Below are 27,913 nucleotides of genomic sequence, written 5' to 3' on the forward strand. Positions count from 1 at the left end.
GGGCGGCCCCGCCCCCTCCGGGCCCGCGGCCACGCCCCATCTGGACCCTGTCCCGCTCCCTCTGGGCCCGGCCCCGCCCCCTCTGGGCCCGCGGCCCCGCCCCCAGGCCCGAGGCCACGCCCCCAGGCCCCGCAGGATTGGCTCTTCCCCCACTTCCGGCCTGGAGCCCCGGGCGCTCGGGGCTTCCGGTGTCATGGCGGCCTGAGGTCCCGGCAGTCGGAGAGGCGGCTGCAGGCCCCTCCCTGCGGAGCCGCTGGTCCGGCGGGCGGGGATGTGACCGCGGGCCCTGCCGGCCTGCCCCGGGCGTCGCCTCCGCTCCCGTGCCAGTGCCCTCCGTCCACGGCGATGGCGGGATCCGGCTGCGCGTGGGGCGCCGAGCCGCCGCGGTTCCTGGAAGCCTTCGGGCGGCTGTGGCAGGTCCAGAGCCGCCTGGGGAGCGGCTCCTCGGCCTCGGTGTACCGGGTGCGCTGCTGCGGCACTCCCGGCTCGCCCCCCGGCGCCCTCAAGCAGTTCTTGCCGCCGGGGACCACCGGCGCCGCCGCCTCGGCCGCCGAGTACGGGTTCCGCAAAGAGAGGGCGGCGCTGGAGCAGTTGCAGGGTCACCGGAACATCGGTAATTGCGGCCGCCTCGCTGCCCTGGTTGCCGGTCCCGGCGCGGCCACGCGCCCCTGCCCCCCCGCCCCCCCTCCCTGCCCCCCCGCCCCCCCTCCCTGCCCCCCTGCCCCGGCCTGGCCTGGCCTTCCCGCCGCAGACGTGGTGCCCCCCCCCGCCCCCGTCTGCAGTGGGGCCGGGGTGCTAGTCCGCTCCGCCCCGTGTCACGTAATAGATGCTCACTTAAGTTCTGTTTTGTTTTGTTTTTGCTTCGGGTCTCCTCGGGGAGTGCCGCAACCTATTAGCCTATTAGAGTTAACCTTTTCCAGGGAAAGGAGGCCTATCTCTGCCACCACCCGTGTCAGGCCTCCTATGGAAATTGTGAATCTTTTGCGATCCAGTGGGAAGTGAGGACTCCCCTCCCCCTCCTCCTGCCCCTGCTCCCTGCCCCCTCCCCTTCCCCCCTGCCCCAGGGCTTGCGAGCGGGCTAGTAACTCAGTACAGACGTTGCCTGGTACCCAGTTAGAGTGGATTTGGGGGAGATGACTCAGTATTCACATAGGAGTCCCTCTAAAAGCGTGGAAGTGAGCAACACTTTATACTTTCACTCCGGTAAGACTATGTTACGAATTTCAGATATCCACAATATGTGATAAAAATGATCAATTACGTGTGATCGATCTGTTCAGTCTTCACTCATTACACTGAGTTTATACTTAGTTTTGGCTAATAAGGAAATGTCTTGCTTCCTGGCCAGCATAATCTATGTGTAATTTGAAGAGTGGCTTTTCTTTTTTTATATATGACCACTTAGGAGAAGAATTTCTTAACCACTGGTGTTATCTTTTTTTTTTTTTTAAAGGTTTCTGAATGATGTATGTAATCCTGGTATTAAGATATATATATATATATATATATATATATATATATACACACACACATATACATATGTATGTATTTTTTTTTTTTTTGCAGTCTTGCAAGCTTGAGGACTTGTTGAATTTCTGCAAGATTAGGTTAAGTTGTCATCTCAAAAGTCTGAATCTTGTACTATTTATCTCCCCCCCCCCCGCTTTTAATATTTAGGTAATAGAATGCTATTTTGGATCAAGAACCAATTTTTGGGCAGCCCGGGTGGCTCCACGGTTTGGCGCCACCTTTGGCCCAGGGCGTGATCCTGGAGACCCGGGGTTGAGTCCCACGTGGGGCTCCCTGCATGGAGCCTGCTTCTCCCCCTGCCTGTGTCTCTGCCTCTCTCTCTCTCTGTCTCTCATGAATAAATAAATAAAATCTTTAAAAAAAAAAAACCAACAAAAAAGTACCAATTTTCAATTTTGTTTTTGCATGTTGTGACATCCATCACAAGAGTCCATAATATCTGGATTTTATTTTTAATCATTTTTTTCTTCAAGGAAAAAAATATGCACCCTGAGTGTGTATATTCACCCACCACTGAATGCTTAGTAAATACAATTTGAATTATTGTGCCATATTTAATATCTTTGACTGGTAATGAACTGTGGAAGGTTTTCTCATCTTGTTTCATTAAAATAATCCAGTTGCCAAAAAAATCTTACTTTTGGGAAAAATAAATTACAGTGAAAGCATAATTCCTCATCCTTGTTATCCTTGTCTAGAGTATCCCAAATTTGCACTACAGAGTTATCAGTTGTAACTTATTCTGATTTTTAAAGCATTATAACTCGTTTCTTTTTCTAGTGACTTTGTATGGAGTCTTTACAATCCACTTCTCTCCAAATGTGCCATCACGCTGTCTGTTGCTTGAACTCCTGGATGTCAGTGTTTCGGAATTGCTTTTATATTCCAGTCATCAGGGTTGTTCTATGTGGATGATACAGCATTGCGCCAGGGATGTTCTGGAGGCCCTTGCTTTTCTTCATCATGAGGGTTATGTCCATGCAGACCTCAAACCACGTAACATATTGTGGAGTGCAGAGAATGAATGTTTTAAACTCATTGACTTTGGACTGAGCTTCAAAGAAGGCAATCAGGTAAGAAATGCTTTAATAAAAAAGGCGGGGGGTGGGGTGCTGGGTGGCTCAGTCAGTTAAGCGTCTGCCTTCTGCTGTGTCAGATCCCCAGATCTGTGTCATGATCCCTGTTTTTCTGGAATTGAGCCCTTGAGTCCCAAGTCAGGATCCCTGCTCAGCAGGGAATCTGCTTCTCTCTCTCTGCTCCCCCTGCTAAGCTCTCTCTTTTCTCAAATAAATAAATAAAAATCTTAAATAAATATGTAAGTAACAGGAACGCTTTGGTAGGCATTTAGAGATATTTCTATTTAAAATACTGAAATATGGGACACCTGGGTGGCTCGGTGGTTGAGCGTCTGCCTTCAGCTCAGGGTGTGATCCTGGAGTCCTGGGATCGAGTCCCATATCAGGCTCCCTGCAGGGAGCCTGCTTCTCCCTCTGCCTGTGTCTCTGCCTCTCTCTCATGAATAAATAAAATCTTAAAAAAAAAAAAACACTGAAATACTCAAGGATGAAGCAAGTAAAAATTTCATTGCCACCATGTATAAAAAGATACACGTTTGGGTTTGGTAGGGTAATCTAGTTGGCAGATAATTACTGGTGCCCTCCGTAGTTAGTAATAGTTGGTGCACTATCTCGTGGTAAAACACATGTAAGGGTTCTGATAAACCCTCCAGTCCCCATGGTTTGTCGGCTCTTTGCTGAGTGTCCTTATTTATTTATCAGCAGTGCCTAACAGGCGAGAGACAATCTCAAGAAATGAGGCAGCTGTATGGAAAGTGTACAGCTTGCCTGTGAGAACTGCCTGGTTAATGAACCGAATAATTAAGGTAGCCAAGGACTAAGAATCCTTTGGCATTCAGGTTGGCAGTGGTTTATTACACGTGAAGAGAAGTAAATACACTGCGGAGGTGGAAGGAAAGTGAACAGTGCTTTCTTGGTTGTCATATTTACTCGTCTTCTTTAGGACGTGAAGTATATTCAGACAGACGGGTATCGGGCCCCAGAAGCAGAACTGCAAAATTGCTTGGCCCAGGCTGGCCTGCAGAGTGATACAGAATGTACCTCAGCTGTTGATCTTTGGAGCCTAGGAATCATTTTACTGGAAATGTTCTCAGGAATGAAACTGAAACATACAGTCAGATCTCAGGAATGGAAGGTAAACTGTACCAGTGCTTTTGTTTGCAGTTCTTAATTCTGATTTAAGAATATTCAATTTATAGTGATTCTCTCTGGGGACGCTGTTTACTTCCATCTCTAATACTCTTCCTCCTTGCATCTTTGGTACCTTAAATGCTGCTATTAATGTTCATAGCTAGAGTGCTAGTGAGTATTTCATACTTACCGATCTTAGCCTAGGGCCTGGTGTGTAGTAAGTGGTTGATAAAATGAATAAATGCATTTTTCTGAAACAGAAGTGATTTAGTTCTACTACATTCTAAAATATTACCAGTACAACGATATAAGTTTAATAATAATCTTTACATAGGGCTCTGCAGTTAACACTTTATAGTTAAAGTATTTCAATGTACAGTCTCCAGGAATTTCCTAACAATTCTATGAGGATCATTAGAGCGTGTATTGGTTATTCTTTTACAAATGAAAAACTGAAGGCACAGATATTCAAGCCACTTGCTCTAGATCATACCACTGGATGTACCAGACATGGGCCCCATATTCTGTTCTTCCTATTCAGAGTTTAGTGTTCTGTCCAAGTTCCACAGTGCTTTATATTAATTTATATTCCATATTTGAATCCTCCTGGTAAAGTGAGTGCTGCTTATGACACTTGATGTGGGAACATGAGGTCTAAATTCCAAATCTCTGACGGAACAATGAACTTTTGTATGTTTGTAGCTTAGGAATTAACTATATTATGTTTCCAAACATATTATGGGGCCTAAATGTTGTGATGGTATCAGTATCCTTTAGGCTAGAGGTTTGAGAAATAATACAGTGTTTAGGGTTGTTTGGTTTTGATATTAAGCAACACGTATTTTTTGAGCATCTAGTAACATACAGTTTGTGTATGGCTGTTGTACCATGTAGAGTTTTATTTCTTTTCGGCCCTTAGTCCTCTGTTTCTGGAAGTATTCCTGGAAGGAATGCTTTAATAGTCTTGTGGGTGTACCTACTGCTTGCTTTTGGCAAAAAATGCTGCCATGCAAGCAAAACCAGTGTCATTATTCCGCATTGGTACTTTCACACAATGAAGCGGCTAAATATTCTTTTTTCAGTGCTAATCCAAATACAGATCAATTAGTTGCATTTACTTTGCCTGTCTTTGAGACCTTTGGACTGTATCTGCTTGGCCCTGAGCTGATCAGAACTAGGTCACATTCAGGCGTTTTGTCTGTAATTTGGCGGTATGATGTGTATTAAATCCCCGGTATTCACTCCTCTAAATAAAACAGTATTTTATATTTTAATCACCTTTGTGGAGGCAAAATTGCCAAGTGAGTATGAGTATAGGTTCTGAAGTCAAACCGCTTGAGGGTTCATATCTTGGCTTCACCTCTTACTAAGTTATTTAGGGTCACTGAACCATGGTTTACTTTCTCTAAAATGAGGATAATAGCATTTTCCTCACAGAAGTATTGAGGTTAAAAAAATAAATGAGAGCATCTGGGTGGCATCTGCCTTCAGCTCAGGGCGTGATCCTGGAGTCCCACATCGGTCTCCCCGCAGGGAGCCTGCTTCTCCCTCTGCCTGTGTCTCTGCCTCTCTCTCTTGTCTCTCATGTATAAATAAATAAAATCTAACTGACCAACCAACGTAGTTCTTAGCATAGCATGTGGCCTGTAGTAAGTATTCAGAAAATTTTAGTGATAAGGATGGTGTCCAGTCTTTTTACTCATGGACATTCTTCCACATTCTGAGAAAGCACAGTACTCAGGGAGAAAGCGTTATGTTCCATAGGATTTAGAGCACGAATAATGTGACAGATGCTTTCTCTGTAATAGTTTATTCCTATCTGAAAACCAGTTGAAGACTCCTTACCAAGACTCAGACTTCATTGCCACACATTCCTTTTCTCACTTTGTATTAAACTACATTTTTATGTGCTTGCTTTGGTATTCTTATTCATTCATCTAGTAGATATTCATATAAAGTGCCAGGTACTATGCTAGGTGCTGAGGATAGAGAAAAAAAGTTTCTCCTCTAGAAACTTAGTGTTAGGCACATAATCTCCTCCGGTAAGATTGTAAACTCTCAAAAGAGAGTGTTTACTGTTGCATTTTACCAACCAAACTACAGTGCTATGTGCCTAGTACTCATTAATACAGAATGGATTGAATAACCAAAGGAAGACTTTTCTCCCTTTTTTTAGGCAAACAGTTCTGCTATTATTGATCACATATTTGCCAGTAAAGCAGTGGTGAATGCCGCAATTCCAGCCTATCACCTAAGAGACCTTATCAAAAGGTAACACCATGAGTACTTTAAAGTTTCTATGTGTACATTTATTATGTAACGGTTATTTTTGTTTTGGTTTGGGTTTTGGTGTTTACCGAATGGATTTATGTTATTTCTGGTGATCATGTAGAGGTTCCTCCTGGCAGCTGTACCTTTGGCCTCTTACAGCTCTGGCAGTCCTATATATTCGATGGAAATGAGGTTTTTTTGTTTGTTTGTTTTAGGGTTTTTTTGAAGGCACATTTTTAAAGAGGGTATTTATTGGGACGCTTGGGTGGCTCAGCAGTTGAGCATCTGCCTTTGGCTCAGGGCATGATCCCAGGTTCTCGGGATCGAGTCCCACATCAGGTTTCCTGCATGGAGCCTGCTTCTCCCTCTGCCTGTGTCTCTACTTCTCTCTGTGTGTCTCTCATAAATAAATAAATGGTATCTTTTAAAAAAATAAATAAAGAGGGTATTTATTAACTAAAGTCTGAGTTTGCTTTTGGACTACCAAAAAAAAATTTAAATAAGGTAGATATATCTATATATATATAAATAATTATTTTAAATAATTACTGCTGGAAACTCTGGGGACAGATATAATGTTTCTGACTAGTGAGTGGGTCCAAACTCATTAGATATTTTAAAATTAGACATAATGTACATTATTAAATAGTTGGGTTTTCACATTTCTAGCATTATGGGTCAGAAATGAGTAAAATAATTACTATGTTGCAGGAGGGTAGATCTCTCCATTAAGTCAGAATATTATTCTTTCTTTGGAATATTGACCCTATAAACCTTTAACTAAGTTTTGGGGTTTTTTTAAAGAGATTTTTATTTTGAAATAATTACAGATTCACAGAAAGTTGCAAAAATGTTACAAAGAGGTCTGTGTACCCTTCACTCAGTTTCCCCCAGTGGTTATATCTTATGTAACTAAAGTACAATGTCAAAAATGGACATTACAAGTGGCATTTTACATGGAAAAGATGGCATTGTGAAATTATGTAATGGGTTCTAATTTGGAAGTCAAATCATGTAAGTTCTGTATTGACTTTGTTATTTCGGACTTTTTCCCCTTTGTGCAACTAACTAATACTAAATTTGGAAACTACAGAGAATTATGATCAGCAAAATAAAAGTTATAAACCTACTCTCTAGTGTTAGCACTTTGGTGAATTTCTTTTCAGTGTTTTGCCGTGTATGCATGCAAATTATTTGAACTTTTTTAATTGTCGAATAAAACAGATACTGAAAACAAATGTGTAATTTAGTGAATCCTTAAGAATATTCTTGTATTTACCATTCAGGTCAAGAAATAAAACTTTGCCAGCTACCCTAGAAATCCTCTGTGTCCCCATCTTAATTTTCAGCCCTTCTTCCTCCCTGAAAGTAGCCACTGCCCTGATTTTTAGGGTAATTACTTCCTTGTTTTTATTTTATTTTTTGTTTTTTTAAAGATTTTTATTTATTTATTCATGAGAACATAGAGAGATAGGCAGAGACTCAGGCAGAGGGAGAAGCAGGCTCCATGCAGGGAGTCCGATGTGGGACTCGATCCCCAGTCACCAGGATCCCGCCCTGGGCCGAAGGCAGCGCTAAACCGCTGAGCCACTGGGGCTGCCCCCTTGTTTTCATTTTAGCCTGCATCCTTAAACACTATGGTTTAGTGTTGCTCTTCTAAACAAAAATCCTTTTAAATTTTAATCTGAAAGGTCCTTTTCCATTTCCTACCCTGCTTTTCCCTTGTTTACTTGTTGAAAAACCTGGGTGGTTCGCTATACATAGCTGTTTGCAGTCTGAATTTTGCTGATGGTGTTAATCCTGGTGTAGCTTAACATATTTCTATGTTTTCCTTATACAGTGGTAGTTGTATCTAGAGGGTTGATTTTTTTTTTGGCAAGATTATAGATAATATTGTGTTCTTTTATAAGGAGGCACATAATGTAGCCATCTCTGTTTTATGTGTAACTGTTAACATTCAGGGCCTAGATTCCTTACTTAGGGGCTGCAGAAGGGGGATGTTCTCATCCTGTCTTTTAGCTTCATTTGGTTAACCAAAGACAAAGTAAATGCTTAATTTTCTCTCTTTCTCATAATGAGTTGATTCCCTCTCATACCATTCTGTTTTGAAAGTTCAGTGTGCTTTGATTTGGTAACTGCAACCCATCGCAGTTCTTATCCTAATTGAAGCTAAAATTGCCCCATCTTTGATGAATGTGACCTTGTGTAAGTTGGTTTTGGAGGATCTTATTATCATTTACAGCTTCTTTGCTATCTGGTGTGACGGGATGTTCCCAGTTCATTTTACACATTTCCTGCCCCAGACCTAGATGTAGCCATTTCTCCAAGAAGCCTGATTTCTTTTAGTAGGAAATTGTATTTTTAAAACACAATCTGGGTTTTAGGAATACTTGTTACTGGGACAGTCATTGTTTTTAGGCCTTATTTTAAGTGGACAGAGTTTCATACTGATATTTCCAATTCAAATTCAAGACCACAAAGTTTTTTTTATTTATTTTTATTTTTTTTATTATTTTTATTTATGATAGTCACAGAGAGAGAGAGAGGTAGAGACACAGGCAGAGGGAGAAGCAGGCTCCATGCACCGGGAGCCCGACGTGGGATTCGATCCCGGGTCTCCAGGATCGCGCCCTGGGCCAAAGGCAGGCGCTAAACCGCTGTGCCACCCAGGGATCCCAAGACCACAAAGATTTTATTTAACTTCTATTTCACATCTCTTTCTCCAATGCCAAGAATTCTGATTCTTAAGGACAAGGGGAATGCTAGAATTAGAATATTTTATAATTACTCATTTGCTTTATTCCACCCTACATTAAGACAAGTCTCAAAATAATAATACTCTAGGAAGATTACTGAAAATGATTATTTTTGCATGTGCTTTTCCCATTCTTCCTCTATTTGAAAAATAGTTGTATTTGCATCATCAGATTGTATAACCATCACATGCTATACACTCTTTTTTAACACTCGCATTTATTCGTAGATCTGCATGTAAGTTGTATGTTACTGTTCACCACTGGTCCTTTTGGGGCTGTCCCTCTCATCATTTTAGTTTCTGAAGCTTGATCTCTAGAGGCCAAAGGATTAATATTCTCTGAGCTCTTACACTGCCAGTAATAAATTGTGCTTATTACATTTGAAAGTCGGTTCATCTGAATATAAAAATCCTTGGCATACTTTTTTTTTTCTTGAGTGTCTTAAACATATTACTCCATTTTATTCTGGCATGTAGTGTTGCTGTTGAAAAGTCTAAAGACACTCCTAATTGTTTTTGTATTAAAAATGCCTTTGTCTTTTTTATCTAGGTGGCCAGACGATTTCATCTTTTTAAAAGTCTATTGATTTTACCAGACTATATCTTGGTTTTGATTGTTCTGGGTTGAAATTCTCAGGAGAATAAGTAGCTTCAGATCTTTTTGCTTGCTTGTTTTAGGAAAGTGTTCTTAAATTCCTGTTTTTAGTATTAATTCTCTTGCTCTGGCTTTCTCCTTTCAGGCACTCCTATTCTACATATATTGGATTTTCTTTGACAGTGTTCATTATTATGACTTTCTCTTGGATCTTTTCTTTTATTATTTCTTTTCTATTTTAAAAAATGTTCCTTTCTGTCTTCTGTTTATTTTTTTAAGATACTATCTCTTGTGTTTGTTCATCGTCTAGCTTTGTTTTATGAAATGATTTTTTATTTTGTTTTGAATTCTTTCTTGAGTTCTATTAATTATTGAGATTTTCTAATTTTGATTTATGTTTCTCTTTCATATCTTTTATCATTTTAAAAAATGTCTTTTGCTCCTTTTACAATGGTGGGTTATAGTGTGCTGTGTTCTGATCATGTCTTTCTGGGATGCATTCATGGTCTCAGGACTGTCATTTTGTAGTTCTCGTTTCTTTGTGTAATAATTTTGTTAATAGGGATACCTGAGTGGCTCACTGGTTGGGCGCCTGCCTTCTGTTCAGGGGGTGATCCCAGAAACCTGGGATTGAGTCCCACGTCGGGCTCCATGCTTGGAGCCTGCTTCTCCCTTTGCCTGTGTCTCTGCCTCTCTCTCTCTCTCTCTCTCTCTCTCTCTCTGTGTCTCTCATGAATAAATAAATAAAATCTTTAAAAATAATAATAATAATTTTGTTAATAATGCTTTTATGTGGTTTGTTTTTATATGAAATTCATTTCCTAAACTTTCAGGAGAAGGTGTTGGGATGGCTTTTCTAATTGCGTAGGGCTCCTATGCAATTTTTGTATAATGTTAAAAGGTGGGGGGGGAGTGATTTTATTCTGAAATCTCCTGCCTCTACCCCTCTACTACTTTTTTTTTCCTGGTGTGTCCCGCCTCCTGCCACCGCTCCTCCACCCCCCAACCTACTTGATTTGGATTACATTTTCAAGGTTTCTGTTCTCTGTAGGACTTTGCCCTGGGAGGGAGCTTCAGCTAGTTAGTTTTGAGAAGTCGTAATGTGTAGGTTATTCCAACCCCTTCAGATTTCCCAGAGGACTCCCTTGCATTCAGCTGGAATTAGGATGTATAACCCCTTCTAGTGCTGGTCAGCTTTCTGCAGTTGACTTAGTATGCTTTCCAATGAGTACCTGTTGGCAGTTTTGGGTTATTTTCTTTGGTTCATCAGATCATCTGGTTGCTTATCTCTGCTTCTTTCCACACAGAAGTTGATATGGTACAAGGTTTACTACTATTGATGGTTTGTCCCTAGCCTCTTGGATTTTGGCATTTATTGGGGTTACTTAGTTTTGTTGTACATGTCATCTGTGGGTTTTTTCTTTTGTTATCAAGTTATGCTGTTATTGGGGAGATTTGACAGAAATCAGAAATAATCTCACCACTATCTTCTTCCTTTTTTTTCTTTTTTTTTTTAATTTGGATTACCCTAAATTTATGTCTAGTTTTTTTTTTCTACTTAATGTTATGTTAGTATGGATCACTTTCCCATGTTGCATTTATTAATCAAAAATATTATTTTTAATTAAAATGTAATATTGTGCCATAGGTATGTATCATGAGTTAACTAAACCATTTATTCAGAAATAGCATTTATATTTTTTGTGGATGAATGGCCCAGTAAGCCATGCTAATATAATTAATGCTGCGCTGGACATTTCGACATTTAAATTTTCTTTAATGGTTTCATTTTCAGAAGATTTGACGATAACTATAAAGATACCTGTTTTTGTGTTTTAGCATGCTTCATGATGATCCAAGCAGAAGAATTCCTGCCGAAATGGCATTATGCAGCCCGTTCTTTAGCATTCCTTTTGGTAAGTTGTATACGTCTTTATTTTTTTCTTGGTTGTTTAACAATCAAATAAGACATCAGAGGTCACTTATATTCCCATGCTCCTGTGCCTAGTGTTCGTCCATTTATTTTGGTGAATTTACATTTAACCATGTTATAATGAACCTTAACAGCCCCTCATATTGAAGATCTGGTGATGCTTCCTACTCCAGTGCTAAGACTACTGAATGTGCTGGATGACGATTATCTTGAGAATGAAGAGGAATATGAAGGTAACTGCTTCCTAAATTGTATTTTAATGTCTTTCATAGCTAATTCTAAAGTAGACATACCAAAAAAAAAATAAAGTAGACATTATCAATTCATAAGATGTCTATTCTCCTCATTTCTATATTGAGGATATTGAGCTACATGATTTCTAAAATACCACTTTTTGGCTCCTGTTGTAGATTGAATGTGTCTCCCCAAAATTCAGTGGCAAAGCCCCTATCCCAAGTGTGATAATATTTTGAGTTGGAGCCTTTAGGATTTAATGGGGTTAGGTTACGTCATAAGGGGGCGGGTGCCCTCATGTCAGAATTAACGCTCTTATAAAAAGAGGAAGAGATAGGAGAGCTCTCTCCACCATGTGAGACTATGGCAAGGAGGCAGCCATGGACACTGGACACGCATCTGCCTGCACCTTGGTGTGGGAATTCCAGGCTTCAGAACTGGAGAAATAAATGTCTGTTGTTGAATCCACTCAGTCCATGCAGGCTAAGGCACTTCCTCAGGCCCTTTGGACTCCTCTACATGTCATAAGCCTTTCCTGAATTAATAAAGATTAGTTTTCCTTGCACGTTCTTTCCATCTGTTCTTTCTAGTCCTGCCGTGTGCTTCCATTTCTCCTTCTTAGCTCTTGTTTTTGCTTTTAATAAATTCATTTCCTTGAGACGTGTTTACTGAAAACTGGCTTTGTACTTGGCACTGTGGGATTATTCCTGTCTTTAGTGTAGGAGAGACCGTTTTATCAACAAACAGGTAGAGTTCTGATAAATCCGAAAGTAGATAATACTCAGAGGCAGAGAAGAGAGAGACTCCTGCTAAGTGACCCATGAGGGTGGCTCTGTGGCAGTGCTGTTTGAGCTCTGTTCGTAGTGAGTTGCTTGGCTAAAAGCTGACGGCTGGGTGAGGAAATGTCAAAGACACCAAGATGAGAGAAAGTGTAGCATGTTCCAAGAATAGTGAACTGTTTGGTGTGGCTATATCTTAGGATGTTTATTGGGCAGCAATCAGTTAAAGCTAAAGAAATAGCCAGGAATATGGATATGTAGCAGACTCGTTTGTTACGTTAAAGAATTTTATTTTATCCCAGAGATAGTAACACTGCAATATGACACAAAAGAACTTTATATCAGGGATAGTCCTGGCTTCTGATCTAAGTATTCAATAAATATTTGTTCTTTGTTGAATGCAATAAAGAACCATGAAAAAAAGTAGAGTGATATAGTCAAACTTAGGTTTTAATAAGAGCATCCTGAAAGAGTGGTGAATGGACGGAAGAGAACCAAATTTAAAAATATCAGTTGCTTAGTATTAAACATTTCGTAGTGAAAAATTAAACCATTTCCTATAAACCTAACTTGACCCCACTATCTTTTTTTTTTTTTTAAGATTTTATTATTCATGAGAGACCTACAAAGAGAGAGAGAGAGAGAGAGAGAGAGAGAGAGAGGGGGGGGGGCAGAGACACAGGCAGAGGGAGAAGCAGGCCCCGTGCAGGGAGCCCAATGTGGGACTTGATCCCGGGACTCCAGGATCACACCCTGGGCTAAAGGTGGCGCTAAACCTCTGAGCCACCAGGGCTGCCCCCCACTATCTTTTGTAAGGGTAAATTATTTTATGTCCCTGAGCTTTGTATAGTTATTTGACAAATAAAACAAACATAATTTCTTTGAATCTGTAATAGTTGGAGCAATCTGCAACCTCAACTTTTCAGCATGCCTGTTTATCTGAAAGAGTAGTCTTGCCCTCAGCATTGTTTTAATCAGGCCCTCAGCATTGTTTTAATCAGGTCATTATGGGCTCAGAGGTCCTAAATAATCTCTTGGCAGTACTACTTATGTCCTTGAAATCAATCTATGTACTGTCTTCATCACCTAATTCTGTTAATAGTTTTTATCTCTGTAAAATTCAAGCTTGGACTTTCTTGAATAAACCTTGGGCATACTATGCCTACTCCTTTTTTTGTATCTTGTGATAAAACGTTGCTTTTTTTTTTTTTTTTTGGCTTGTAAATACATTGAGTATTTAATGTTGCTATTAATCTAAGTGTTTAAGAATCTTACATGGGAGTGCTTTTGTGGTTCATTCAGTTAAATGTTTGCTTTTGGCTCAGGTCATGATCCCAGGGTCCTGGGATCAAGCCCCACATCAGGCTCCCCACTCCTTTGCATGTGCTCTCTCTCATCCTCTCTCTCAAATAAATAAAATCTTAAAAAAAAAAAATTTAAGAATCTTAAATGAACTGGAGCACCTGGGTGGCTCAGTCAGTTAGCATTAGACTCTTGGTTTCACCTCAGTTCATGATCTCATGTTTGTGGGATCAAGCCAGCCTCCCCACCCCCTGACTCCACCCTCCAGCGAGGAGTCTGCTTTTTTCCTCCCTCTCCCTTTGCCCCCTCCTCCTCACATGAGTGTGTGCTCTATAAATCAATCAATCAATCAATCAATCTATATCTTTACAATAGAGAATCTTACATGAACTAAAGTGCAACAGACAATATAGTAGCATTCAGCACCTTTGTTAGTTCTGATTAGCAAGGTTGTCATCAGATAATGCTTACTAGTGTTAGGTGAACTTGCTTAGCTAGAAATCATACATGTTGGGATGGCTGTCTTGTCATCTTGGTGGGGATTCAAACCTTCCATTTCAGACCAAAATAGATTGTAAATCAAGATTAAGATCAAGATTCCAAATCAAGAGAATAAAAGGGAAAATTATTCAACTTTATAGCTCTTAACTTAGAGCCCTTACAAATCAACTCAGTAAATAGTGGGTAAAGGATATAAATAAGCAATTTAGAGAAGAGGATGCACAACTCTGTCTCATAGACTTCATTCTCATTTATCAGAATGCTCACTAAAACTGTATGGTGAGATCTTTGTCCCCTAATATTTTTTTTTAAATTTGTGTATTCATGAGAAGACGGAGTGAGTCAGGCTCTCTGTGGACTCTGCCGTTGCAGGACTTGATCCCAGGACCCCGGGATCACCACCTGAGTTGAAGGCAGATGCTCAACCACTGAGCCACTCATCACCCAACATTGACAGTGAAAATATTTTATAACTTTATGGGTAGAGTATAGAAAAATATTTTCTAACTTTATGGGTAAAGTATAGAAAACTTTTTATACATCATTGGAGAGAGTTTAAATTGTTAAACGTTATGAAAGGCAGATTGGTAATTTTTTTTTTAAGATTTTTTATTTCTTTATTCATAGAGACAGAAGAGAGAGAGAGGCAGAGACACAGGCAGAGGGAGAAGCAGGCACCATGCAGAGAGCCTGATGTGGGACTCCATCCAGGGTCTCCAGGATCACACCCTAGGCTGCAGGTGGTGCTAAACCACTGGGCCATGGGGGCTGCCCCAGATTGGTAATTCTAACAAAATTACAAATTCGTATTCATTTTGTTCTAACATTTCCACTTCTAGAGTCAACTTGGAAATGGATAAGTGGAATGAGATATATACAGGTTTATCTATTACAGTATTATTTATAAGGACAAAACCTTTGGAAATAGTTTAGTTAGTAGTGGGGGACACATTGGAGAATTTATTGACCACTCATTGGGTGAAATACTACCCAGCCATAAAAGCAGATAAGAAAATTTCATGGATTGGGCAGCCCCAGTGAGTAGCGCTTTAGCGCCGCCTGCGACCCAGGGCATGATCCTGGAGACCCGGGATTGAGTCCCACGTCAGGCTCTCTGCATGGTGCCTGCTTCTCCCTCTGCCTGTGTGTGTCTGTGCCTCTCTCTCTCTCTCTCTGTCTCTATAAATAAATAAATAAAAATCTTTAAAAAAAAAATTTCATGGAGTGATGTTGAAGGATCTTAAAGATGCAACGTGTTTTTATGTATTTATTTATTTATTCATGAGAGACACATAGAGAGAGGCAGAGGGAGAAGCAGGCTCCCTGTGGGGAGCTCGATGCATTACTCGATCCCAGAAGCCAGATGTTCAACCACTAAGCCACCCAGGTGTCCCAAAGATGTACTGTGTTAATAAAGAGAAAGCAAGATAGGAATTTTTTACTTAAAAGCATTTATTATTTTTTTTTTGTAAGCTTATATTCATGGAAGAATACAAAAGAAACTGTTAATGTTTGTTGCCTTCAGGGAGAGAAAGAGAGGCAGTTGGAAAAGTGAGAAGAAAACTTATTTTAAAATTTTGATCATTTGAGGGGATCCCTGGGTGGCTCAGTGGTTTGGCACCTGCCTTTGGTTGGCCCAGGGCATGACCCTAGAGTTCCGGGATCGTGTCCCACATCGGGCTTCCTTCATGGAGCCTCCTTCTCCCTCTGCCTGTGTCTCTGCCTCTCTCTGTGTCTCTCATGAATGAATAAATAAAATCTTTAAAAAAAAAAAAAAAAGAAACAAGCATGACATAGAAGTTGGTAATTAAGTTTGTCAATTTGTTGAACTGAATTGGATACATCCTTTAAAAAATTTTTTTTGATCATTTGAATTTTAATTATTTATATGTTAAATTCAACATATAAAAGTGATTAAATGCATTGAATTTATATTATTCTTAAGCTTAATTTTAGAAGATGTAGAAAATGAAAATACGGATTCCTGCATTCTTTGATGCTTTAAAATTTTAAAATAATGAATGCTTGGTAATTACAGCAAAGTGGTTACTGTTCTGTTTTCATAATCAGATGTTGTAGAAGATGTAAAAGAGGAGTGTCAAAAATATGGACCAGTGGTATCTCTCCTTGTGCCAAAGGAAAATCCTGGCAGAGGACAAGTAAGTGAATGTTTCTATAATTTCAGAATTACCCAGAGGTTACTGAAATTCTAAGTAAATGTTTTAGTTCTACAGAAAGATGCACATATACAGAAATGTTGGTAGAAATGATAAATTTTGTATTGTGGATATTTTTATTTTCTTGTACTTTCCACTTTTTTTCAAAAATTCTAGAATATATATGCATGCATTTTTTTCTTATGGGTTAAGATTTTTTTCTTAAAAGGTGTTCTCTACATTGCGAACAGTGACACTAACAGTATTATATGCTAATTTAGGTCATGGTCAGCTGCAGAAATATTATGGCCTAGTTTTGTTCTAATTAAGTAGAGTTAGAAAACCATTTAGGTTAGATTGTCACTGTAATGGAATCATTAGTGCTAATTTAAAGAAGGAAAGTGTGCTAAGAATCCTGAAAATCGAGTTCCAGTCTCAGTGTGACTGGCTTTGTGGTGATGACCCTTAGTTTTTTACCTATAAAATATACAACCTCTAAAACTATTATTCTAAATTTCAGGGCAAAGAGTATTAGAGAAATCTTTTGAAAGTTCATTTAAAAATCTTTTATCTGTATTATTTGGCTTTTTCTGGGAACAATATTCAGGATTTCTCAGCCTCCACACTAATGACATTTGAGCTGACTCATTCTTTGTTGTGGGAGCGGTCACATGCATTTTAGGTATTGAGCAGCCCTCACACTAGATTTTATTTATTTATTTATTTTAAGATTTTATTTACTTATTCATGAGAGACACAGAGAGAGGCAGAGACCCAAGCAGAAGGAGAAGCAGGCTCCTTTCAAGGAGCCCGATGTGGGACTCGATCCCAGGACCCCGGGATCACGCCTTGAGCCGAGGGCAGATGCTCAATCACTGAACCACCAGGCACCCCTCATGCATCATCCTTAATGGAAATATTCACTAAGATGAGGAGTGAGCAGTCAGAGGCTGGGCACGGTACTTTGTTTACCAATTAAGATTCATTTAAAAAGTAGTTTATTTGGAATTATCTCTTTTCATACCCCGGAAGTTTTTGATTCCCTTTGGAAATGACTTAGGTGGGAGAAGGGCCCCTATGAAAGGGGAAGTAAAAAAGGATCTGCCTCAGAATTCTAGGTAGAACTGATTTTAGGGGAAGGTACAGCTTGTAAGCTGAGATTCTGGAAATTGATTTCCTTCAAACGATCTGTTTTTGTTTCCCGTTGAAAGTCACAGTGTCTAGGGTGCTTGCACCCCAGTTTGAAGACTGCTGACGTCAAAAATGAGCATGTAGCTGAGAAGGCTGAGGCCGTTCTTTTTCTGGTTCACAAGTTTATGGGTAACTGAGGACAAGTCATTTGAAATTATTTCCTCTCCCAGTAACTTTTGCTTTATTTTTTATTTTTTTATTTTTTAAAGATTTTATTATTTATGTATTTATTCATGAGAGATACAGAGAGAGCGAGAGAGAGGCAGAGACACAGGCAGAGGGAGAAGCAGGCTCCATGTAGGAAGCCTGACTTGGCACTTGATCCCGGGTCTCCAGGATCAGGCCCCGGGCTGAAGGCGGCGCTAAACCACTGAGCCACCCGGGCTGCCCTAACTTTTGCTTTAGATCAACAAAAGAGCATAAATTATGCTGAATCCTCTGTCTCAGGAATTCAGATACTCTGGAAAAGGAAATTAGCTAGTTTTAAACTTGTTCCTCACTGTAGTTATGGCTTCTACAAATCTTTTAATGGTATAAAACCCAGGGACCTTGACCAGTTTTTCCTCCTTCCACTTCTAAAAGCCTGGGTCATCGTTGAGGTGTTGTTGAAGCACTCCTCCTGCTCTCCAGGCTCTTTGGCCCTGTCTCTGGCAAGTGTCTAGAGCTGTCCACCACTCCTGTATGAACATGGCCAGCAGATGTACATTTTTCATCCAACTTGTCTGGATTTTTCAGAGTTCAGCTGAGTTCAGGAGGTATTCTAAACCTTGCTGCTCAAAAATGTGGTCCATGGACGAGCAGCATTGATATCACCTGGAAGTTTTGTTTTGTTTGTTTTTTTTTTTTTTTAGAAATGCAGAGACTCAGGGCCCACCTTACACCTCCTGAAACCAAGTCTGTGTTGTAACGAAGGATAACATACATGTGTGTCCGCTGAAGTTGGAGAAGCCTACTCTAAAACAGTCTTGATGGAAATGAAGTGACTTTGTTTTCTCTGTCCTCTTCCAGGTCTTTGTTGAGTATGCAAATGCTGGTGATTCCAAAGCTGCTCAGAAATTACTGACTGGAAGGATGTTTGATGGGAAGTTTGTTGTGGCTACATTCTACCCGCTGAGTGCCTACAAGAGGGGGTATCTGTATCAAACTTTGCTTTAATCAGTAACCTAAGGACTGTTTCCTGTTTCTCCTCCATTTCCTGGGTTATTGTATTCTATATCTGAATGCAGAAGTACCCCCTTACCATTTTAAGGGAATACTTTGTACATTTATTTAATCCTACTAATGTGCAATCATTGCTCAAGCAGTGGCTGCACTGCAAACGTTTGGCACTGAGTAGGACAAGACCTCTCAGCTATACATTGAGGGGTTTTAGAGCATCCATATGGGCAACCTTTTTTTGTGCAGTAGGGCAAGTGCTGCTCTTCAGTATGTATCCTAAAAAGATATTAATTATTTCATGTGATCATGAAGCAAGGATGAATAATATCATGTCATGGTGAATATTAACAAATTTGTTAAGAGTTGGTGACATCCCTTAAGATTGCTCCTTTATGTTGTCAGGTGGTTCTTCTTTACCACTGATATTCGTAGCTGGCATAGCTAGAATAGCTGGATGCTCCCAGTCATTGTTAAGTAACCGTCAAGCAGCAGTTACCTACTGTGTTCTTAACACTGAGTTATGAATTTTTTTTTTTAAGGAGTACTGTAGTACTGAATATTCCTTTAAAGAAACTGCAGTGAGCCTATCTACTTTTTTTTTTAATTAAGGCTTTTAAAATAGAAAGCTGATGCTTGATCTTGCACAATTTTTATGTCTAGTGTGTATGCTTGAGTGAGTGTGGAGGTATGAAAGGTTAGAGAAGATTTGAGTCAGCGTACTTTATAGTGTGAGTCTTGTGAGCTAATACAGTCTATACCTATCTCTTCCCTAGCTGTTTCACATCTGTCACATTTAGGGTGTATGTTTTTTGAGAGTTGGTCTTTCTGAAAGAATGTAAATGAGAAAATAGTTCATTCCTAAGAGGCTCAGAACAAATGAGTCTAGGCTGGGTTACACTGAAACTCTCTTAAAGCGATTGGAACAAAGCAAAAGTTTGCTACACATAAATTGCCCTGTCCTCCGATCTTTAGACCCTGTATTAACTCATCTTTTTGTACTGAATCTCCTGTGGTCATGGTAAGATTTCTCAAGATAGGGTTCTACCTACAGTGATGGAAATTGAAGTAGGTCAAAAAGAAAGATGTTCAACGAAGGGAAAAGAAAAAAATAGGCAAAGAGAAAGTGAATAATCCAGGATTCTTTTCTTTCTTCTTTCCTCTATCTCTGTCACCCCCTTCCCTCCACTACTCTTCACCCGTTCTCTGCCTGTCTCTAGCTGAAGAGAATCTAGAGGAACAGCATCCCAGATGGTCTGGCGTGTTTGACTGCAGGGAAGCTAAGAAAGATGTAGCTGTAATAAGATGGAAGTAGCAAGGAAGAGAAGCTCCTAAGAATTCTTAGAAGGACTCCCAGCAATCTAATGTGTCCCTGAGCACAGGATGCTGGTATGCCTGAGTTCGTGGACATGGTTGATCACGTGATGTTAGGAATTGTAATCATGGATTCCTCCCATTTTATGGTAGATTGACTTCAAAGGTTTAAAATAAGAAACCTTTATAAAGCACTGATTATACAAAAAAAAAAGTTGTATACAGATTACAAATCTTTTTCTTGTTTACTTATCCAAATGAAATTAAATTTTTTTTTTTTTCCTAAGGAAAAAGCCTTTGATATCTTTACCTGCTGGAAGCCTCCTCATATAGTCTTTCTTTATGTGTGCCATGCAGGTTACTGAGAGCTTAGCTGAGAATTTACATTTTAAAGGATGAATTATTTTACCCTATTCAAACAATTACTATTTAACATTTGAATTATTTACAGTTACATTATTCAGGACTCTTCCTTAATATTTATTATGAAGCCAAATTCAGTGTAAGGAGGCTGATTTATGAATTGCCAAAAGGCCTTGTGGCTTGGTCCTCAAGGGGAAATTTTAGGTGTCTAGAATGCGCCCTTAGAAGGAAGAAGTGTTACTTTTCATTTTGGCCCTCTCAGAAATTGATTAGCTGGTTTGTTTCCAAATAAAAGTTCAAGAGAGTATAACCAGTACTGAAGCTTTCCTAGAACATAAATGTTAGTAGGGGTAGCAGCTTCCGTGGTGATTAGAAACACCAGGTTCTTCCATATATATTGATAAACACAGAATACATTAATTCTTTTAAAGGGAGGTATTCTAGGTTAGCACGTGTACCTTTTCTCATTTCCCCTCCCACCCCCACGAAGAAGAAACCCTTACAAATAAACTGCAGGTAGGCTTTCGAGCTTAGTGATGCAGTATGCTGCTAGCATCTTGATGCTGAATTTCACAGCTTTCTTTGATTGTCTTCTTGTTGCTGTTGTATTCATACCTATATGTAGTGTTTAACACTGTAGAATTTTATTATAGAAGATGCTAACTAGATTTTGAGGGAGCTAAGGGACTAATTGATGAGCCTAAGTAACCATACATTGATTTAAATATTTTATATTAAAGCCACAGAATTGAAAAAATGATGCCTCCTGTGATTTAAATGGTGACTTTATAGCTTTTAACCCATTACTACCAAAGATGACATTTGCAGATTCTCTTTCCCTCCTCTGATATTATAAGAAGTTTAGTCTTACTGTCTTTCTCAAACCTGAACCAAATATTATCAAAAGATGCAATTTTTATGATTCTTATAGGGTGAAATATATATACAGAAATTTTGATTCCTTGAAGTTACTAAAAACCTAGGAACTTTCTTTTTGAGAGGCAGGGTAAAAATAAAGAGGCAAGGGGTTTTTTCACTTAAACCTTACTCTTTTGGATAAATTTTATCTCAGGTAGTTTCCCTCCCCCCCCCCCCCAAGTTAACATCCATGCTTCTTCCTTCCCTCTTGCCTTTCCAGTTTCCTATTATCCCATGGTATTGTCATGGTACATTTTTGGCCCAGAAAAAACATATAAATGGATTATTCTATAGGAAATTTTTGATTCTTTGGAAACATTTGGAGGAGGTGGCTAGCTGGCCACTTTCAAAACTCGAATGCCCCATTTTGAGAACAGGTGGAGTTGGACTCCTCAGTAAAATGTAGCACTAACTCAGAGTAAAACTATTGGCTGCATTTTAAAGGACTAATAAAACAATTATCCTCTTGCAATAAGAGATTGCACTCACTGCCACTGGATGTCTTCCTTTAGTTTGTGGCCATCAGTATAGCAATTCTTTGGGGGAAAATTCCCTCTCTGCTAATGCCTTGAGCCAAAACTGGCTGCTTTTAGAACAAAACCATAGAGTTTTACTTGTCCTTTCCTTTGTTTTCATTGAGGCAAGTATTGCCTTCTTTTTGGTATTCCAGCTGCTAAAGCATGCTGAGATATGTTAACCTTTAAAAAAAAAATCCTGAATTCTTATTTAACTTGCCTTCTAGAGTCATGTTACTTCTACTTCTATTTTAATCTCCAAGCACATTTGTAATAAGGAATGCTGCCAGAAACAGTGCTGCCATGTAGACGAAGTTGAAGACAAACTGGGCATAAGGCATGTTTCTATTCTATTTCGCTGGGCTTTCACCCTGCCGAGGGCATCAGTTATCCTTTGGGATAAATGCGAGTCCAGTTTGAGCGCTCACATGCTGTTTCCCGGCTCCTTTGCACTTGTTCATTAGATGCAGGTAACGTTTTGTCTTCATTTTCTTCTTAGGTCTTGCATTCTGACTTAATAATTGCTGCAATTAGTTTTACTCAGCACATGACATTTTAGTTTTTGTAATTTAATGAAAATAAGCACCATCTAACTGATGGTGATTACAATAACATAGTTACTGGGCGAGGCTGCGGGCGAGACACTCAGTAACTGTGTTTTACCTAGAATTTTATGCAAGGGTACATGCTAGGTGGCGTTATTCAGATTAGGGTACAGATGGAATCTCATCATGACTAAATTTTAGTCTGGGGGATGTGGAGACAAAGATTTAAGCAAGTGCCTTGTGTTTCCTGGAAAATACTAAAACTCATTTGGGTGAAAGCTCCCAGATGATGATAATTTATTGCACCTCTGCCTTTTTCCTTGGAATAACTTTTGGATTGAGTCACATGTATAAAAGTCCAAAATTTCCTTCATTTATCTTTATTTTGTATATGTAAAACTCTTCATATTTGATTTTTTTCCCCCCAGTACTACATATGATGGAAAGCCAGACTTATCTGGCGGAATCAATTCTTCCTGGAATCTAGTTCCATTTTTAATACTAGATTCCTTCTTCAAATTTTACTACTGTGGCTCTCTGCTACAATTTATTTTTATTTATTTCCTGGCAAATATGGTCATATACAAACCAGCTTTTGGTCGTCATTAGCTCAAGAGAATTTTCCATTTCTTCTTAAGGTGCTCAATAAATCACCTTTACTTGAGATGGTGGTCTTTCCAAGTTAGTATTACTAGTAAGCTTTTTCGGTGAATATAAAGATGTTGAATCTCTATCATGTGGAAATCCTCTGAACCTCTTGTGGGATACTTGGATAAGTTACATTTTCTTCGTTACAGAGGGATGTGCATATTTCAGTTTTTAAAGTCCCTAGAAATTTAAAGAATTTGTTTTGTTTTGTTTTGTTTTGTTTAAGGGTAGCTGCTTCTCTGCCTGATGTCATAGGATTTCGTGCTTTATTATCCTAGCCACCTCTCCCACCTCAGTGTTTGTCAGTTTTTTAAATTGTATGATGACCAGTAGGTAGACACAGTGGCATGTAATCCACAAGGCTGTGAATATTTAAGAAGGAGGTAAACAATTTTAACTATTTTTGCTGCAATTTTATAGGAGAAATGGGCTATAAATGAAATATCTATAAACCAGAGAGCATTTAGGAAATTGTATATTTTGTAGGTGGTAATGAAGGTGATGTTCAGAATATAAGATATAAAGTTTATACAACCTTTGTTTTCCTGATAAAAAGTTTTTATTCATCTTCCTACAGCTCAGCACTTTTATTGTTCCTTATATTGTTTATGAGGATTGATGTTTTAAATTTGCTCTATTTGCTTTTCAGAGGGCGGTCATAATCATGCGGTTATGTTTATATCACAATAAATGCTGGAATTCTTGGGAAATTTATCAGATGATTGCCTGAGTGTTATTTCCCATTAAAGAGAGTAGCTTCCACAGTATCCTAAAGGAAACTCATCTATGTTTTATGACCTAAGTTCATAGTATTTTAATTTAGAGGCAAAGAGAAGTATTCTATCTTTCTTGCCTTAACCAACCGTTAATCCTTGTTGTGCAGAAAAGAGTTTATTTTGTTAGACTCTTGATTGTCAGCAAGAGAATTACATGTAGTGACACCCGCCCCCTGGTCCCCGCGCCGGTTGCAATTGCCCTCCCCTTCTAGGCTACCTTCTTACTGGTATTCACCATGTCAGGAGTACATGGAAAGCAGACAAGGTGAGGTGTTCTAAATCATGCATACAATTTGGTTATCGGAATTATGGATGGCTGTATTATTTTGTTAGCATGGGTTGTCAGATATCTGCCAAACTTAGTAGTAAAGAAGAGAAAGAAAAGTAATAAAATAGAGAGGTGAGGGGAGGAAAATAGCTTTCTTACTGGCATTAGTGACCTTCCATCTGGTTTATGATCAAAAAGTGGTAGTTGATTTGTAAAAATCTTGGTGTGGTACTTGTAGCGTAGAACATTGCCTTTTCTACACATTCCTCATCGTCTCCCCAGAAAATTATTTTACAAGTTTATGAAACCAGATTAAATATCCATATTCAGTTTGACCTAATTTTTAAAAATAAATATTTAAACTCCAGTTTTTGTGCATTTGGTGTGCATCAACACACGCAAATCAAGGATCAGAAAGAAACTGGAGATTTGCCATCCCCGGGTTTCCCTTTGCACATCGAGTACAGTGGGTATTAGTGTGCACTAGCTGCAGAGTTATAGCACCTTATGGAAGTAAGTAGTGTTTATTTATTATAGTTTAAAAAGTTAAGCTGCATCTCTGTGGAATATTTCCTTTGCAGAGTGTAAAGCTGTCATGTCTTTTCCAGCAGGATTTACCTCCTTCATTTTTAATTCTTTGTTGAGAAAATCTTAAATGATTTAACATTCCTTTATATCCTCTTAACAGTGTCAAACCTGGGGTAGAAGGGATATTTTTTCCCAAAAAGGGCTCCATCTTTGTTACCTTTTTGATCACTCTTAGAAATCCAATTATGATCAATAGATTTTAACAGGTCATGGCTTCCTATATTAGCACTGGAGAGGTTGGTTGTGAAGATTGAAATCTATTCTTTTCCCTCAGTAACGTGTAATTGCTATGTTTCTGATGAGAAGGTATGGTTAGAAAAAATGTGAAATATCCCTCAAACCAAAGCCAGTTATAAGGAGTAATTCTCTCCTGTTGGTTTACCTTCACCTCAGAACTACAAGAATAATACAGTACACAGTGAAAAGTCTGTGACATTTCTACCAGTTGTTTCAATAGCCTATTGGTCTTGGCATTTCTTGGCACTATGGTTCTCTGTTCTTGGTGATGTCTTATTGTTTGTGAGTTTTTGTTGTTTTTTTTAAAGTAACTCAATGGGACTATAAATGTAGATGTGTATCAATACCAAGAAGTTCTTTTCTGAAATCCCTAAATTCCTGATTCCTATTCAAGTCTTTGAAACTTGTTTTCTCTTGCTAAGTAGCAAAGAACTTTTATTTTTCACTTTCCTATATACCTAAAAAGAATGGACACTGCGTTTCAATGGACTGTATTGCGTGTAGTTTTTTTGCTGAAAACTTTTTCTGTAAACACAATTGCCTTGTTCAGTTTTGTTGTAAACTGACTTAAACCATAAGATGCACTGTTGATATGCTTTCTGATGTGTGTTTCTTAAGGGTGTTAAAATAAAGCTTAAAAATAAAGGAGCTGTTTTTTCATTTCAGCTATTCTTGCATTTAGTATAAATATTCAAGTTTAGATAACAGGTATGTATCCTTTTCTTTATGATTTGATTTTTACCAAAAGCTACCACTGAAAAAGGTCCATGTGGCCTCAACCATCCATTTCTAAAGAATACAGTCTTCCGTTGACGGAGGTAGTGCATCACACTGGCAGTACTGAAATGTGACTTTTTATTTTGGAATGAATGTTCTTGATAATATAGAAACAGACTTATCTAATGAAAAGAACTGGAATTCATAGTTGGGAGATTTATGTTCTAATCTTGGTTCTTTTCTAAAGTTAGATGGCTTTCATTAAGTGACAGGTGACTTAATTTCTGACAGTAGTAGTATTTCTATACTACTATTTTTACACTAGAACCAAATGAGGTAGTAGGTTCAATCATGACCATGAGCAGTCCTTAAACATGGAGCATTACTGATGGTACTGTTTTAGGTAGTTACAGGTGGAGCCTCAGGCCCAAGTCGGGAACAGAAACTTGCCCAGTTTCTCCTACGACTCAGAAGTGGTAGTCATACACTGGTGTGTCTGGGGGCAGTGTGTTTCCAGGAAGCCTCCAGACTGGACTGGTCTGGATGAGGAGTTCAAGTGATAGGTGGTGTTGTGAGGCACACTCTCTGGATGTGTTAAGAGCTCAGACCAGAGAAAACGAAATGTTTAAGTCCTCAATTCTCACCCTTAACACTTACAACGTGTCATCTGGGAGGGCTTGTTAAGAGTACAGATTGCTGAACCCAGCCCTAGTTTATGACTGTCGTTCTTGGGGGGGGGGGCTGCAGATTTGCTCTTCTAACAAATTCCCAGGCGACGCTGGTGCTGATGTGGAGACCACGGGGCTGAACAAAGGGCATTGGTTTAGGATTGAAACCAGACGTAGGCCAGATTCAAGAGCTGCTTGGGAATCCTCGATCCCCACCTTCTCCCCAATAGCTGCAATAATCATAGTAACTAATTGAGCACTTACTTTGTGTCAGGCTCTGCACTAAATACTTTTTGTGTGTTACCTCCTCCCCCCACATACACACTTTGTGCTCACAACTTGCCTCAGGATAGTACCTAGTGTTTACTCCACTGTATGGTTGCGGGGATGGACATCTTACTCCTTGGGATTGGTGGGAACACCCCCTGCTAGGTTACCTTCCGGTCAACCTGGAGATTCCTCCTAGATCCTACTTTCTTTCATTTCCTCTCCTACCACATCGTCTAGTCCTTGATCTGTCCCTCCGTGCTGAGCTTCTTACGGGCTCCCCATGTCTGGTCTCATGTGCTCCATAGAACTGACCATCTGCATGATGAAGAATGAGCTGATCATACTACTCCCTGATCCCCTCTGTCTTCAAAAAATACCTAATCCCCTTAGATTGGCACCTAAAATTTCACCATCTGGTTCCACCTATAAATCCTACTTCATTTCCTGCCTCTGTCCCTATTCATTCTGTGTGCTTCATCTATGCCAAACTACCCATAATTCTACAAATTCCATGTTTTATGCTGGATATTGAGCCTCTTATTTAAAATGCCATCTCTGTCCCCACATCTCATACGCATGATGAAATCCTGTTCATCTTTTTTTTTTTTTTAAAGATGTTATTTATTTATTCATGAGAGACACACACAGAGAGAGGCAGAGACAGAGGGAGAAGCAGGCTCCATGCAGGGAGCCTGATGCAGGACTTGATTTCTGGACCTCCGGAGCACGCCATGAGCCAAAGGCAAACACTCAACCACTGAGCCACCCAGGTGCCCCGAAATCCTGTTCATCTTTTAAAACAGCTCAGTTGTCACTTTTACATTTCCTTCTGCATAAAGTTGCATATCTCAACAATCAAAGTCCTGGAGTCCCTTCTTAACATGAGTGTATTGAATTTGCTAAGCAAATTTCCAATTTACAAACACAGGTGTTTCATCGTACTTCATGGTTTTCTCCACCATTCTGCAGTTTCTAATAAGAATTTTTGACTTATAGGTTGGACTATGAGGAGGCTTACAACACATAATCATTAGACCATTTTCAAACGTTCGTTTTCTGTGTATTGCACTTATTTGCATTAGTAAATCATATTTGCTTGTATGTTTTATATATTACATATAATGCCTATTATGCTTCAATATCTTTACTTACATATGAAATAAAAATAATGCTTAGGTCAATTAAAGGAAAGTAAGTGACGAAGGCAGCATATTTAAATACCACCTAAATCAAATGTCTCCCAGAGTTATGAAGATCTGGCAAGAGGCTCTGAAACAACAAATGTGTTCGATTGAGATTGTAAAGCAGTGAGGCATATTATTGATGTTTCTGTTGGAAAATATTCACCAGACCAGAAGCAAAAAATGCCTTGTAATTAGAACATCTACATTGTTAGGACTACAATCCTTGAGAGGGATATGAGTGGTAGATTAAGGAAAATAAAGTTGAGATTTTGTAGTAACTTTTTGAAGATGAA

The 27,913-nt window shown here is 39.3% G+C and overlaps 1 protein-coding gene across 2 annotated transcripts; it reads left to right on the forward strand.

Annotated features, from left to right (window-relative positions):
• The first annotated feature begins 191 nt into the window (after positions 1–191).
• Positions 192–25,426, forward strand: UHMK1 (U2AF homology motif kinase 1). Of its 2 annotated transcripts, XM_055334147.1 has the most exons (8): positions 192–613; positions 2,311–2,603; positions 3,550–3,741; positions 5,914–6,008; positions 11,198–11,274; positions 11,426–11,524; positions 16,178–16,266; positions 18,463–25,426. In XM_055334147.1, exons 1-8 carry the CDS (start codon positions 346–348, stop codon positions 18,607–18,609), a joined length of 1,260 nt encoding a protein of 419 aa, XP_055190122.1. In that variant the 5' UTR covers positions 192–345; the 3' UTR covers positions 18,610–25,426. The 2 variants fall into 2 exon arrangements, with proteins under 2 accessions (XP_055190122.1, XP_055190123.1); XM_055334148.1 differs by lacking the exons at positions 16,178–16,266; positions 18,463–25,426 and adding an exon at positions 14,735–15,016.
• The last annotated feature ends 2,487 nt before the right edge of the window (positions 25,427–27,913 follow it).

This window comes from Nyctereutes procyonoides, unplaced genomic scaffold (genome assembly GCF_905146905.1).
Source record: "Nyctereutes procyonoides isolate TBG_1078 unplaced genomic scaffold, NYPRO_anot_genome, whole genome shotgun sequence".
NCBI lineage: Eukaryota > Metazoa > Chordata > Mammalia > Carnivora > Canidae > Nyctereutes > Nyctereutes procyonoides.

Coding starts and splice junctions, on each gene's coding strand:
- UHMK1 (XM_055334147.1), top strand. CDS start 346: ATGGCGGGATCCGGCTGCGCGTGGGGCGCCGAGCCGCCGCGGTTCCTG. Junction 614..2,310: donor GCAGGGTCACCGGAACATCG/GTAATTGCGGCC, acceptor TTCTTTTTCTAG/TGACTTTGTATGGAGTCTTT. Junction 2,604..3,549: donor GCTTCAAAGAAGGCAATCAG/GTAAGAAATGCT, acceptor CGTCTTCTTTAG/GACGTGAAGTATATTCAGAC.